General features: G+C 42.3%; 1 protein-coding gene across 2 annotated transcripts in view; it reads right to left on the bottom strand.

Annotated features, from left to right (window-relative positions):
• LOC126266959 (GTP cyclohydrolase 1) overlaps window positions 1-16,847 on the bottom strand; it is a 463,436-nt gene that overhangs the window by 56,963 nt on the left and 389,626 nt on the right. For both annotated transcript variants that reach the window (XM_049971679.1, XM_049971680.1), the window contains exon 2: window positions 884-1,093. In XM_049971679.1, coding sequence (XP_049827636.1) covers window positions 884-1,093 — 210 coding nt within the window. The remainder of the gene's footprint in view (window positions 1-883; window positions 1,094-16,847) is intronic.

The raw sequence follows: 16,847 nt of genomic DNA, 5'->3' as shown, positions 1-16,847 counted from the left end.
TCGATGCGAACAATGCCTATGTAATCATGCTTTCAAAATTAGGTCCCTGAATTGATGCACGATCATAGAGTGTAATTTTGTCGAATCTTCCCTAGAAGCGATCTCTATATTGTCTTCCATCACGTCGGGACCATTCTGAACAACTTTCGTCAAAATTTTCACCTGTCGGTAAAAATAAACATTGCAGGGCTGGCAATAAGGAGTGGACTTTGGTGGGACCACTTTTAGGGTGCAGGTGCTCACCCTCCTTTCATCAGTGAATATCGTATGAAGTTTAATCAGTTTGCCCTCCCCACGAATCGATAATGCACAAAAAATGTTTCTTACCCACGTGCGGAAGAATTACTGAACGCAAACTTTCTTCGTATGACAGTTTTGTGAACTTCCCGCATTTCGTGCTGGACACGACTACATTTCTATATTTCCCAGTTAATTCGTCTACTCGTTTTTGAACGTTAGGATCAAAATTTCCTTACAGTCTTGCAGACATAAAAAAAACATGGGAGCAGGATTCGAACACGGTACGTCCAGCGCGGTAGCCGTGCATCTTAACCACTGTGCTACGCTGACTATCTCGGGTTGCATGTAATGTTACGGGTATACAAAGCACGCAAAGAAATTCAAAATCAATTTTTTTTTAAACCAAGCCCTGTCCCTAAAAAACCGGATAGCCTGGTACTCAGGGTAAGTGCCTCTACAACACATTTGAAGTGCATCAAAATCCGTGATTTACAGTATGGAGGGTCCCCTTGTGAGAGAATCTGCCGCACAGCACTGTCATAATGGAAACTGTTGCTCCCTCCAGCTTAACTGTAGCCACACCTCTTAGAGTACCTGTTAGAACATGTAGTGTGACCATGAGTAAAAGCGGACGGGGCGGTACCTTCGAGCGACTGGTCGTAGCCCTTGGTGAAGAAGAGCATGGCCTTGGCGGCGCGCTCGGGCGTCTTGAGCAGGCCCTGGCGGTCCGGGTTCTCGCCCAGGGACGACAGCAGCAGGCGGTAGGCCCGCGTCATCTCGGGCAGCAGCGCCTCGCGCGTCGGCGGCCGGTGGTCCAGCTCCAGGTCGTGGTGGAAAGTACAGTGCTCGTGACCTGTCGGGACAACGCATTTCTATAGCTGGTGCGGCGCTTCGTGGCAAACAAAAAGACGTTCACAAACCAACTAATAACGTGGTTTTCAAATATTAAAAAAATTGCTATTTATGATTCACTGGTCCACTCGATGCCAAACGTACTATTAGCACCAAAGAAATTAGTGGTACCGTCGTGAAAGCTTGTAAAATTCCAAATCTAATCTAATTTTGATCCTTGCAAGTATATTATAAATATACTGACTTGTGGTCATGGGGGAAAATGGAAAAGTAAATTCGACAGAATATCTCCAGAGGAATTCTGAAGAAAATTAGCTAGATTCAGCATCATGAAAAGGTAATTCCTGCTCAACACTTTACTGGACTGTTAGATTTGTTATTGGTAGGTTCGAATAACAGGCAAGTATAACAGATGCTTCTGGAAGTAAAATGAGAATACCTGAAACGAAGCCGACGAACTTTCAGAGGAATACTATCAACATAATTTGGAGTAGAGATATTTGAAGCTGACTGCGGAACGATTCTACTCCTACCACCATGTATTTCGCTTAAGAACCACGAAGATAAGATTTGAATAATTAAGGCTCATGCGGAGGCATATAGCCAGTCGTTTCTCCCTTGTCCTATTTGCTTCGAGCGGAACATAAAAGGAAATTACTACTGTAGTAGCAGTAGTATTAGTATTACAGGGTACCCTCCACCACTCATCGTACGGTGGCTTGTGGATTATGTATGCAGATATAGATGCACATGACGTAAATTGAAGAGAGACGCCAGGCCTTGGAAGAAGACTAATGGAATTACTGAACGATTACGGAGCAAGAAAGAGAAAAGAAACGAAGGTAGGGATAACTAGAAAAAGCAGTTTACGAACCAGATGCCATCAGCCTCCGATATGCAGAACATACCCTTATTCTGGGTTAAAAGGTTTCATCTGTTACACTTAATGCCGAACATGACAGCTCGCCGTGGTAGCCTAGTTTATTTTTCGACAGATCTCGATCAGTATCATGCTACAGAACGTTGTATTTATACGGTAATACTTCAGTTTGATTAGAGCATATATATGACAACGTGCTACTCACAACTATAGATCCAAACCAGGAGCGGTCAAGCAAGAAACGTCGAAAACGCTGGAGAACATGTTTATGCTGTCTGGAATTTATTTCACGTTACTAGTCGTTAGAGGCATTTAAGTGGTTCGTTGAATTAGACCATTTTGTTACTCAGTTCTACGAACCTAACTGACATAACTGCCAAGAGAAAAGAAGCAAGTAGGGTTTTCATTTAACGTCTCTTCGGCGTATGACGCAGGAAACTTATCAGCTCCGTTGTAGAAGAATGGGCTGGAAACGGCACGCACCCATTTAAGAAATCATCCCTTCATTCGCCTAAAATGAAAACTAAAAATAGATTTCTATTCGGAGTGCGCGTTTCTAATTCCGCAAAGCCATCACAATTTAATTCAGTGTCTTAACCATTGCACCATTTCTTGGGCTTGCCAGATCTGTGTACTCTAGTGAGTAGTTATTTCAATATTTTTGTAATGGATGGCGACAACATGCGAAACTTTTTTGTACTTTAAGTATCTTAATATGTATATAAAAAAGAATTAGTCTGAGAAGCAGTTAGTCAAGAAAGTGAATTTTAGATACTTTGTGGTCATGACCGTTGGTGTAAAGTTTCATTAAAGACTAAATTACGGTAGATGTTCAGTTCTTCAGTGACGCACCGCATAAGCGTCTGAAACAATGCAAGTCCTACTTCCAGGAAACAAGCCGTCCCTTGGAGGTGAAAGTTTAAGGCGTCATGACTTTCCTCTTCTGTTTTGCGACAGTAACGAGTCAGCAATTCTTGCAGACTGCTTTTGCTGTTAGTCAACAATACAATCAGTCGTTCTTTGTTTTCTCTAGAGGTGCTATCGATGTTTAAGACGAATGAATTTTGCAGTTCTGGCTGACCACTTCAACTGATGAAACAAAGTATTCTACTCTTCAGAAGCGACAGATGCTGCTAATTAGGATGCGACGATGCCTCGAGGCAACATTAACTTGGGGCTCAACTTTTGTTTTATACCTAACACTGTCAAATTATTTAAATTTTGGCTTAAATTCGCGTAATACGTAAGTACCGAGAAGAAATTTTACTGGGACTTAAATATTTTCGGTAAATACTGCATCGGTTCCAAAGCGGTGAAAGTTCCACACGAGCGTTTCCTTCTATTTCCATGAACCTTTACTGTGCTCCGCAGTTTTGTTGACATCCCTGTAACAATGACAGTTACGTGTGAGTATCAGTGGATAAATGCAGATGTTCGTATTCGTCACTATGTGTAGCTCCTACACGGCTTCTAAACGGTGATCATCTTTGGTAGCTGCTCCTACACTGCCTAAGCGTGTAGGAACACTGAATGGCCTTTTGACGACAGGGCCATTGGAGCAGCATTCCGTGATAGCAGACGTGATGTCATTAACGCGAGACGCGAGTCTCCCTACGCTGTGAAGAGAGCCCGATCCGTCTGACCAATCAGGCGCGCGGGTGCACAAACACACAGCCGTACACTCAGCAGCTACAGGAAGCATTCCGGCTGAGTTAAGTATTCGCTGTCTCAAACATGTGAAGAAAACAAAACTACATTCTTATAGCCGAAAGTCCGGTGTGTGTCAATTGCATTCAGCGCCTGATAAACGCTGAGGAGTAAACGTCATTTACAACTGAAAGATTTGTTAATGTAGCTTGACACCCGTCTCTTTTGATACTGGCAGTGTAAACGCTGCGATAATTTCAGAACAAGCATAGTACATGAAAAATCATTGTGATGAATCTATGAACAGAAATTTAAATAACGTAATGAGTAAGCAGTGTCCTCAGGATGTCAGCAACGATAAAGAGACGAAAACGGTACTGGGATAGCAGATTTACAGAAAAATCAGCATGGCAGAGTAATATTTTTATTATTAGTGTCGAGTACTCAAACTGAAGACTTTTTAAACCACAAACACAGGAAGTCCATTTGTTAGAATGTTTCTATCAGTGGACTATTCCAAATGATACGGAGAAGATCAGTGTTTTCATAAGCTTTCACAGGTTCCTTCACAACATTGTAAAAACTTTAATCAAATATTACACGTGAGGCAAAGGTGACAAGGTAAATGTAGTTAGCTTTTGTTTCTTCTAAGCGTATGTAAGTGCATATACGTAAATAATGCACTGGAAGTGTTTGGACATATTCATTGTAAGAGAAAGAATTGTTTACGCATAGTGTAGTTCCTCTTTGAATAGAAGCAATTTTATCACTTCATACTGTCGACATTAGAATCTAGAATGCATGTATATTTTTCCTTGGTGACAAACTTACCTACATCTCTTACCTATGGATATTGAGGCATTTTAACAAAATGCAGAAATTGGATGCCAACAAAACTATCTTACAGAATGAAAATATGTCCGCTACTGTCAAAGAATTACATACAATGGCATAAGAAATATTTTGTTGGTTATCAAGATTTGAAAACAAAGACGAAATTTCTTAAATAAGGAACGCACACCATATAGTATGAAATAGTGTTTGTGGCTACAAACTATAGGAAGCGATAATCAGATTATCATTCTTTAGTGAGGCCAACAAAGGTAGATTACTCGCCTATGGTGTCAAGATAGAGCCGGCACTAGAAAACCATTTCCAGAAAATTAACTGAAGAAGATGCCAAAGGAAAATTAGTTCAATATTCGGCCCAAATAAAGCACAAAAAGCTTTGCCCCGATTGTAGAAACGTTTGAAGCAGTAAGTAGAAAATTAAGTCCAACATGGTTTTGCTCAACTATTTCTCCTGCTATAGGGTAACATTTTTATTTGTTCGTAGAAAGATGGCCTAGTATTAACAGTGGCACAGAATGGTGATCTACACTGTGCTTGTCTTTCATGTTTATTTTGTAAATACAGCGAGGGAAAAATAATCGTAATATTAAAAAAATAGAGCAATGAAATTTTCGGAATACGTTTGTCTAAATAACTTAAGTGATTAATACTGCAAGATCACAGGTTGATGTAATCGTGAAATAAGCCATAGCAAATGTGAAATGCTGATGCATTAATAACTAGTGTAACAGCGAGAATGTTGAATGCAAACATGCAAACGTACATGCTTCGTACAGGTACCGCCTGTCAGTTTCTGGGATAGATTACCGTTCACTTGCCCGGTCAATACAGGGACGATTAATGCTGCTTGTGGATGACGCTGGAGTTGTCCGATGGTAAGTATGTGCTCGAGTGAAGACAGATCTGGTGATCTAGCGGGCCGAGGCAAATTGTCGAAATACTGCAGAGTATGTAGGGTTACAATAGTGGTGTGTGGGAGAGCGTTATTCTGTTTGAAAAAAAAAAAAAAGAAAACCTGGAACGATGTTCATGAATGGGAGGACAACAGTTCGAATCATCGGACTGACGTGCAAATTTGCTGTCAGCGTGCGTGGAATAACCGCAGGAATGCTCCTGCCGTGATACTAAATAGCGCTCCAGACCTAACTCCAGGTTTAGGTCCAGTGAGTCAAGCATACAGACAGGTCGTTTCCAGGTCATCAAACTGACCTCATCCTAACCAACACTAGCCCATCATTGGCCTCGAGGCAGAACCAGCTTTAATCAGGAAACGCAAGATAGCTGCACCCTGCCCTCCAACGAGCTCTCGTTTGACGCTAGCGAAGTCTCAGATGGTGGTGGTTTGGCGCCTGTGGAATGCACGGTACGGAGCGTCTGGCTCAGAACTGTCCTTGAAGTAAGCGATTTGTCACAGTTCGTTGAGTCACTGTTGCGCACTCTGCTGGTCAAACTGCTCCTGCAGATGATGTACGATGCGCCAGACACATACGCCGAACACGATAGCCTTCCCTCCCTGTATTGCCACGTGGCCATCCCGAGCCCGGTCTTCATGCGACCGTAACATCGTCACGACGACGGCTGACCCCTACCATGTACAGTGGCTACAGTCCTGTCAACTTTCTCTGAAATATCGCAGAAGGAACATACAGCTTCTCGTAGCCCTATTACATGACCTCGTTTAAACTCTGCGAAGTGCTGATAGTGGCATCTGTCACCTCAAAAGCAATTTTGCCTAACTTCGACTCACCATTGCCAATCTCAAAGGTAGCTAACGCTCACCGTTACAGCGTGTATTTAAAGCAAATCTAATTTGCGCCGCTAGTACCATTCTTATGAAACTGATGCGAAATCTTAATAGACATCATTTGGATTTAGAAATGTGTCTACCAACTTTTGTTTTTATCGCACAGCTCCTTGGCGTTGCGATTTTTGTTTCTTGGGTATTTCTATATGTATAGTTCATGCGCAAGAATTTTATAAGTGCTGTTAAGTGATCTATTTTGTTCTGTTTGTAAGAACTGGAGCAATGCATGAGGCGAACTTTCTTCTCGGATATAGCTGAGCAAGTGACGCACCAGAATCCAGTCTTCTGCTTTACATCTCTGGCAGCAAGGGGTTTGCAGGAAAAAGAAAAATTAGAGTAGGTAGTTATGAAGATAACTAATTTAGTGCAAAACTGTTATATTAACATACGCACGATCCATCTTATTGCTGTGGTTGCATCGGTATCAGAGCGGCAAGCGTGTTTCAGAATATGTGACTAAGCAAAGCTGGTGGTGTAGGGCAGACACGTGGTGCCTGCGCCACGCAACAGGTCTTGACGAGTAGCCGTGGCTGGGGTCAATTGGCAGCGTCAATGCCGAGCACGAGCAAGGCGCGGCAAGACATGGAGCAGCGCATCTGCGCCACAAACGCCACCCCCTCCCCTTCCCGCGATTACTCTTGTGCCATCCTCTGGAGGCGCGCCGTCTCGGCTGTCACAATCGATTATCGACACGGCGCGGCGGCCCCGCTTCCCTTTCATACCCACAGCCACACACACCGATTGCCGAGTTTGCCTCAGCCATGAACGGCATTTAGTCGCACTACCACCCCCAGGCCGTATTTCATTTAACTTCTCTCTCAACTGTCTCGTATCATCTGACAGTAATTGCGCTCTAGTTAATAATTTCAGTAATCTTGACTATTACCTGGCACCCATTGGCATAAAATATCATTCCCTATTAACCGTAAATCTCACTTTTTAGCACTTGCTGGAACTAACAGAATTCAATGGAGATTTACGATACTCTAACATGTGAGAAATTGACGGTGATGATATAGATCATACGATGTCTGACAGTTTCACTTTGCATCTAGATACATTAACTGGGTGCTCGTATTTGGAGCTTACATCAATGAACTAAAAACTTGTTATATAACTTATTAGCATGCTTAACCATATGAGCCTTTGAATCTCCACGTAAGATAGTATGCAGATTTTTCTCCTAAGTAAATCGATTACACTTATGACTCTTAACAATTTCAGGCAAGAACAACTTTAAAAATTTCCTCTGCTCACGATAGACTAATGTGTAGATAAAGACTGCAGCCGTGCTCATTCTGAATTTAGTATTATTTACAGCAGAGTTGGTTAATAGCCAGAAAAATGGATTAAAACTTAATGTGCGTTGGTAACTTTTGTCATATTTCATTATTTCTAGTGCATACATCTTTACCCTTGCAGCGATTTTCTTAGTTAAATGTTACATAATTTTAGTCTGGCACAGTCTTTGCATCTGAAACTGTACCGAGTCAGATTATCTTTAAAGTACCAGAAGAAAAATAAGACGTCGGAGCAGCACGTTTACTACTGGCGCTGTGGAAGGATATCTCGGCGTATTGCATCAGGTTTTCTACTAAGTCACCCAACATTTTGATTAGCATTTCTTACTAGTCAAATCTTACTGTACTGTACTTTTAGACTGTTGCCGACACGGTAGGTCAGCGTGTTCGGTCAGAGGGTTAGCTGCCCTCTGTTATATATATATATATATATATATATATATATATATATATATATATATATATATATATATACACCTGTGTTAATGGATCAAAGACGAACTGAAAAGGGTGTCTTGAGACATCTGCTCCGAGCCCGAGCACATGCAACGAACAAACTGAGATTAAAAAAACTGACGAAGTGTGTAACCTTCTTCCAGCTCTGTGTTTCAGTTGTATTTAGTTACTTAAAAACTTATGAAATTTAGCTGCTGTTTTGTCCTGTAGGACAGATCTAATTGTTTTCCGTGAGAGCATCTGTTAATGTCGATAAGAAACTGCAAGCCCCGCGAGTGACTCCACTGCAAAACCAAACGGTCCCTAAGCACTTTTAAACTGGAAATTAAGCTCCCACACTCATTAGCATCACTTACATGCGCTCCACATAATTTTTCAAAGGCATTTATCAGCTAAGAGACTGACTACAAAAATTTTTGGCAATTTGTGTGAAACATTGTCCACGTTGTATACGTTTCATTTGAGGAGACATCCCACAGGATATGAATGGTGCTAAGTATTATCTACTCCCAAATTTCCACAGACAAGATACGCAGCTACTAAATTTTATAGGTGATTCAAAACTATTTAGCTGCTCTTAGACATTCGGAGCAGGACCTTTAATTTCTAGACGAAATGCCGAAGACTTTCCATGTAAGAGGTACTTTCCATCTGCTTGTCCTATTCCTATACTAACCGCGAAAGACCCAAAATTAATTTTTATTTCCAATACAATATTAGGCAAACTGGCGACACTGGGACGGGGTTTATACATTTATACATTTATACATTTAGTACAGCCCGAATGTAGCTTTCCTTGTGGGAAAGAAAGCGGGGGGGGGGGGGGGGGGGGGGTTTAACGACCGCTGGCGACAAGTTGATTAAAGACAGCACAAGCTCAGAATAAGTGTAGGGAAACGACTGGGTCCATTTGAAAGGACTCATTTGCCTTTAGCATTTCAGAAACACCACGGAAAATATAGATCTGAAAATCAGACGGGGATACAAACTCCTGTCTTACCAACTGGGCTGGCTATCTCCTTACACCCATTAGTCGCGGCACAGCTGTCTGGCTAGTGAAACAACTGTTCAGAAGATATTTATGAAGGCAATTTAACGTAGGGTGAACTTGGGTCCACGAAGTAACGCTCTTCATCGAAAGTATACATTTACGTTAAGCTAAAGACGACACAACAGGAAAAGAGCAACGATCCCATAGACAAATTCGTTGAACATAGAATATAACTTTGAATAACGAGATCTACAGACAGTGACCCTACGATGAGATACTGCTGTCTCTGGCTACGGCCAGTCTCATTTGTGGGCCGTGTCGTATCACATGCGGTCCAGAGTCCTGTGATAGTATGTCCTTCCGTCTATGAAATGGTCTCTCTTACATCCAGGGCAAGACAGATGGTGCGGTCAAGAAACGCCGTTCTCGCCCAGGAAGAGCGTAGGCAGCTCCACACGGAACAACAATTTTGCCTACGTTTGTATTTGAGAGTTAAGCAATTTCGGGATGTCACTTAAAGAAAAAACTAATTGATTCTTGTTTTCTTTCCCTATGGTCAGGTGGTGTTTTACCATCCTCAATGACGTGGTTTATTTACTATAAAATATATGTTACATGGAGAAAGAACTTCGCACACCACCACCACCACCACCACCACCACCACCACCACCACCACCACCACCACCACAACATTCCTTCAATTGTCCAGGGATTCTCTGAGGAAATACGTGCTCTTTCCAATCCTAATTTCGCTGAATTACTTTTTAGTCCCATCCACATTTCTTTATTATTTTAACTTTAACATCAGGTGTGACTTTCAAGTTTTTTAGGTTTTTTGATGTTAAGATACAACTTTCTGCTGCTGTGGATAGTGCAACGATTTATATAAATTTGTTTTCGGTTTCTATTTTCGTTCTTATCGTGCCACAAATGTTGTATTAATTTCCTTCTTCAAAAGTTTTTACATCATAGATACTGGAAGTGAAACATCTGTCCCATTATTGTATTACTGATAATTGTCTTAGTTCTCATGGGGTACATTCCGGAAAGGCCCTTTTTAGTTTTCAGTATCTTCAATTTAAAATTTAGGCTTGTATTGTTTAATCTACGTATCAATATTTGCAATTTATCTTCGTTTTCTTTTATTCCTACCTGATCGTTGCTAAAAGGCATCGTATTAGGAATTTGTCTTTAGTCTTACAGTTTCATCCATTACAGTTTCATCCATTACAGTTTCATCCATTACAGTTTCATCCATTACAGTTTCATCCATTACAGTTTCATCCATTACAGTTTCATCCATTAGTTTCATCCATTAGTTTCATCCATTCTTTAGCAGATCGTCGATGTAGATGGTAACATCGTTGGTGATCATTACTCCCTACTTCATTTACGCTGTCTTTTACAGTATCTGCGCTTTTTTGGTGTTTATGTAAACATTGTTTCTCAATGCACCCGATGAAAGTGCAGTGTATCACTTTCCTAGATTACTGACCACAGCTTTTTTCTGTGGTTTGCCGTTAAATGCTTTTTCATAGTCCATAACTTCTAGATTAATTTCCAGAGAATCATCTCTTTTGCATAATTTGGCACAGAAAGACGAGTACTTTTAGGGATAATTATAGTCTACAATACCGACCTAAGCTTTTGTTAAACCCTTACCGTAATTTCACGTTTGGCTGTCTTTTTGACTGGAGCAGGCATAATTTACACACACACACACACACACACACACACACACACACACACACACACACACACTAGTAAACAGTACCTTTTCCAATGATTATTTGGTACTTATAAAGCCACTACCAGAAATCTACGCGAGTTTCTTCTGTTTCCTTACCGGGTCACAGGGCACGTGGCTTCGTATTCGAGGAAGGGAAGCTGAGGTTGTGACAGGAGCGACGTGCAGAAGCGGCGCAGGGATTGGAGCGAGGACCCGACGGGATTGCTATCGACCGGCGGCAGGTATGGGGCCGAGGTTGCAGCTGGGATCCGCCGTTTATTGCTGGCGCCCACTGAGCGTGTGCTGCTGTAACTGCCCCTCTCCGCTCCAAGAGGCGTCTCATTCACCCGGACCGTGTCACGTCGTGTTTAGGAGCCGGCGAAGTCAGGCTGTATTTTGTTTGCCGATTGTGGACATTACTTTCCCCCCTATCCCGTTTCCAGTGGGTTGCGATGTCCCATTCATTTGAACATTGTCGAGAAATGAGATTGTGAAATAAGGCTCTTCAAAGTAATACGTAAGTTCAGGTAAGTCATTTCCGATACTTTCCAGATTTGATTGATGTTTTCCTGGCCGTCAAGCAGTGTTAACAATCACATTCTTCTGCAGAATATTCATATTACTGAGCTACTCTCTTCATCGTGTGCCGCGACTGATCATAAATTTAAGCGCCGTCTGTATAAAGTGTACATTTTTTTATATTACTTACACTGACTAGAAAAGCAAGATTTTTCTGACCTCCACAGTGGTTTACAACTAAGGTAAGATAAGCGCTAGAAGATTAGTATTTCAAAGGCAAAAAATTACTTTAAGGTATATTCTTCGCTGTCCTGACGGTGTATTTCTTTCGTGTTACGCAGAACTGTCGCGTTTATCCGAAGCGAATAGAAAACTGCCGAAACAGTATTAGTGATGTATGCAGCGTCCGTATGTAAAGGGATACTCGTGATCCACCGAAAAATGTCGACACTGTAGTGTACATTTTAACACTTGCCGCTCGTGCTATAGTAGCAGCGTTCGTACAATGCGCGTGCTACCGTCTGTGTCGACACATCTTGGATGAAGTGGTTCTGACTGCATGTTGGCTTCAATAATTTCATGGACATTCGACAAAGGTACGGAAAAAATTTGAGCCCTCGCTATAACTCAGAGCCAAGGTCTATCTCTCTTCCTCTGTTTGTGAAGGCTACATGAATCCAGTCCTGCACTTACTTCAAACCTCGCGGCAGCCTCTGAATAACACACTGACTTCACAGCGTATTTTGTCATCTTCGAAAGTATCTCTATGGTAGCATGCTAGGATGTGGACGGAAATAGGCCCTGTCCTTTTCAAGTAACCATACCGACCTTCGCTTAACCTAAATCTGGATGGTTCTTCCGACTGAGAGCCCAGAGTCTTCCCAGTGCGCCACCACGCTCGGTCACTAAATCTAAAGACTAACTCGTTTCTGCGCATTCTGTGGATTTAATATTAATCTGCACATGACCCTACACTTGTGTGCAGATCTTTGAAACATTTTCTTTCTCCTTTTCCGTCAACAGGCGACAAGTAGGAAAACAATGAAGACCATCACAACTACGTTTCCGTTAGAGAGATTATCGTATTGCACTTGGTGTATGAAGGCTCCAGCAAATCTCCCTTGTTCCGGAGACACCGTGCAGTGAAGTTGCACACTGAGTGGCAGCGGCGCGAGCGCCGGGGTCGGAACAGACGTCAGCTGCCCGCGGGGTTCAGGGCCGCCTTATCTGCCTATGGTGGCCGCAGGACGGGCCCACTCCTGCTGCGTTTCATACATACTCTCAGCACACTGTGCTCACCTACGTCTACATAGTTTTGAGTTCCAGCTTCGTACAGTACGAATTTATGAAGGTCTATACATTCCGCTGCGTAATAGAAAATGTTCCTTACGTAGAACTACGACCCAAGCATCTATAAACCTAGACTTTTCATGTGGTTCCAGGATACTTTTTGTAGCAGGAAGCGTAATGCTCAAGTATTGTGGTTTCAACTGGCATTGTCCAGTGCGCTAACTGAATCAATGTTAGAAAATACAATCTTCGATTCTATAGACTTCGTGTATCCTTCCTAATCACTTCTTTATTTACTGTCTTCAATAACAAAACACCCTGTTCAGAAATTTTGAATTTAAATGTGTCGTGATAGTTTCTTATACCATCAAGCTCGGAACAGATAACATCAAAACACGCCACCGTTTTTGTGTGTGTTACGATATTCGGCTACAGAGGCAGATGTTCGTCAGCACGTACGTAGGAAGTGTATTGAAATCACGAAAGTTTGACTGATTATGTAAGTGCGGGGAAACAGCTTTAACGTTTTTAGGCTCACAAGCAGCGTGGAAATATGATTTCTCAGGGCTTCTAGACGCGACTGATTAATGATGTGCCTTCGAGTATTCAAGGAGGGTCATTCTGTTAAGTGCTCTGATGAAAACCTGAAAAAATACTATAAATCAAATTTATCTTGAGAGCATAAGGTGACACGAACAGAATTTCAAGGTTTCATGCAATATGCTATGACGAACTTAACATAATACCAGACAATTTAGTCTGCAGAGATACCAGTATAATAAAACTTGGGAACAGAAAAATAGCTTTGAGACCATATCTTCTTTCTGCAAAACGCTACTGTATAAACGATACTGTATGTTCTACTACGAGAAGCAAAAAGGCATGACATCGAAGATTTGCTTATTCTACTTATTACTTTGTTTGCCAAATCGAGGACAGAGGTATCACCAACTTACCGACGTTGTTAAAGAACGGAGACGTACACAGGTGGGACTAAGTTCAACAAGGGGATAATGATTTATGTCGGAGGGCGCTAAACAGCTAGGTCATCAGCGCCCTGGTAGAAATGATATATCCAAGAGCATCGTGAAAATCTATGCAAGGGTATCAATAAACTGGAAAACTATGATCTCGTCACAGGAATCGTAAAGCAACATCAAGAAGATGAGCTTCAGAAAAAGGGGCTGCTCCGGACTAAGAGGAAGCCATGTGTCGTGTAGTTTTCGTACAATAGTGTCTTAGCAAAAAGCGTACGAATTATACACATTGACAGAAACAAACAGGATGGGACGCACGACTGTGTACGATAACAATATCAGCTTTAAGCACAAGGGGTCAATTAACATTCGTGCGACCCATCACACAATATTTTTGAAGTCTGTGGGACCCGTACCGTGTAGGATTAGCGGGGGATATTTATTGCCTATAAAGAAAGGCAGCACGAATTGTCTTTGAGCACGAGAATGCTGAAAAACGTGAGCTGGTTGGCGCTTGACAGTCGCAAATAATGCTATTCACAAAATTTTAAGAAATAAAGTTAAGTGAGGAATATAAGAACATTCTGCAACGCGTTACATGCCGCTCCAGTACAGACCCTAGGAAAAGATCATACTAATTGCAGCGTGCACGGAGGAATTTAAGCATTCATTCTTTCTCCGATGTAAGTAAGTAGACAGAACTGAAACGCTAAGCGGTACCATACACAAAAACATTCTGCCGTTTACTACTGTGTTTCGCAGAGTATAGATGTAGGATTATAGTCGTAAGTATACAAATGGAATGAACGTCTGAACTATGTTTATGCAAAATAGGAACGCTAAGGGGAATATTAGATAAGGATCTCTGCAAAACGCAGACGCCCATCGGGCCAAACAACAAATATCGCACTGTGTTTCGCTCTGTGGGTCCTAGATGAACTTAAGCCTAAAAAAAAGCAGGAACGAAACTTTTGTCAGCCAAGGAATACTGCGTGCCTTTGAAAGGCTATATGGCCTCAGAGTCCCAGGTATCATACTACTCTGAACGGGGTGGTAGTTACCTTTGGCAGTCGAACTAACGAAGCACCAAGTAAAAAAAAAAAAAAAAATCCGCAGATTCCGAAAACAGCAACACACACACACACACACACACACACACACACACACACACACATACACCCATACACACAATCTTGCGTAGGGATGTGGAAGCGGGTCACGAAAGTAAGAGGGTGGAATTATATCCCTTGTTACACTGGTGATGGAAACGACAACGTAGCGGACGACATACTGCATAATCGCTGGTGTCAAAGTAATTCACGTGAGATATATCACATCTGACAGTTGCTTTACTGACCGAGGTAGTGGTGGATATTAGAGTTCAGAATTTTATACAGAATTAACGCACCAAGTTCACCGAGAACACACTGTGATAAAACCGTAGCGAAAGTTTTGCCGCTGCACCCTGTATCGCGTTCCCTGCAGTGACCCGAAATTACGCCAAGATGTTTCCCGCAACACGTCCGCGTCAAATTACTACCCCCGTTTCTGTCCAGTTCGAGCTAGCATTCCATGTTCTAGAATGAAGTCACGTGATGCACCTCACTGTTTTCTACACCAGTGCAGCAGAACGTCAGTGAATAATTCGCTAAGTGGCCGGCTGAGAGTGCTGGTTATTTAAATTCCTCGCGGGAGCGACGCAGCCACTTCGGCGCGGCCCTCCGCCATTAAACCAGTGACGGAGCTGCGGGCGAGAATGCGGGGGCGGACGGGCCGTTTGAAAAACAATGGCTGCTGAATTAAAGATGCCGTCGCCTCCATCTTCGCCGTGTCCGGACACCGGCCGCTATCTGTGCGGTTCGCCGCCCTTCAGCGTGCAAGATGCGCTCCTGGGGCACCTGCTGCTCCAACCTTCTCACAGTTCAAAGTTTATTCATTACCATAGCGAACAGGCAATCGAGGCCTAGTGGCTGATCGAGAACCCAAGTAAATATAAAGAAAGGAAAAATCAACTTAATCACTAAGCCATACATTGGCGTTTGTTGGTCTTAGAAACTACAAAAGATTAAGTATGTGTATACTCGAATTCCTTACATTTCCAGTATCTCCATCACCGATCTGCGCTGCTATCTTGATATCTTTACGATTTGTCTTTCCATCGATTTCCTCACAACATACAGACTCTTGTACCAGAGATATTTAACACTAAAATGTCCAAAACCCAACAAGAATGAGTTCATAGTAAACATGGTAACACATATCAAAGTATCTTCGTGGGTAATGTGTCCAATCTGCTTCATTTATCATTTTCGTGTTTCTTTACAGCTAATTTCACTTCCGAGCCGTAACGGTCTAATAGATTTCAGCTTAAGAAGACACTTACAGAAAATTTGTTTCTTTGTGACTGCTTCATGTGTGATTTACTCGGGAAAGAAACTAATGCGTATTACCTACTGTGTTTTCGTATTTGTAGTCACAGGAATCTTTTCTTTTGAAATCTTTTTCCCCGTTTTGACTTTGACACTGCGACGTTGCAGTTGTCTCTCAAGGGAGAGGTTTAAGAATGGAATTTTATTATTCTTACATAACAAATCAAATTATACAATTCTTTATGAGATCCTTATGACGTCCTACCGAGAGAAGCAATCAGTTTAGACACTAATGGTGATGCTTCGTACGTTAATCTTTTTTGAACATCATTCTGAGCCTCACGCGCTCTGATGAAGACCCAATTGCTTTTTACTGTATCTCCTCCTAAGTATACGATTCCTTGGTATACAGTTAGATATGATAGTTTCAGAGTCACACACACACACACACACACACAGACGAACACACACAGACGAACACACACAGACGAACACACACAGACGAACACACACAGACGAACACACACAGACGAACACACACAGACGAACACACACAGACGAACACACACAGACGAACACACACACACACACAGACGAACACACACACACACACAGACGAACACACACACACACACAGACGAACACACACACACACACAGACGAACACACACACACACACAGACGAACACACACACACACACAGACGAACACACACACACACACAGACGAACACACACACACACACAGACGAACACACACACACACACAGACGAACACACACACACACACAGACGAACACACACACACACACAGACGAACACACACACACAGACGAACACACACACACAGACGAACACACACACACAGACGAACACACACACACAGACGAACACACACACACAGACGAACACACACACACAGACGAACACACACACACAGA

Source organism: Schistocerca gregaria, chromosome 4 (assembly GCF_023897955.1).
Source record: "Schistocerca gregaria isolate iqSchGreg1 chromosome 4, iqSchGreg1.2, whole genome shotgun sequence".
Lineage (NCBI taxonomy): Eukaryota > Metazoa > Arthropoda > Insecta > Orthoptera > Acrididae > Schistocerca > Schistocerca gregaria.
The sequence above is the reverse complement of the archived record's forward strand: the minus strand, read 5'-3'. Positions and strand labels throughout refer to the sequence as shown.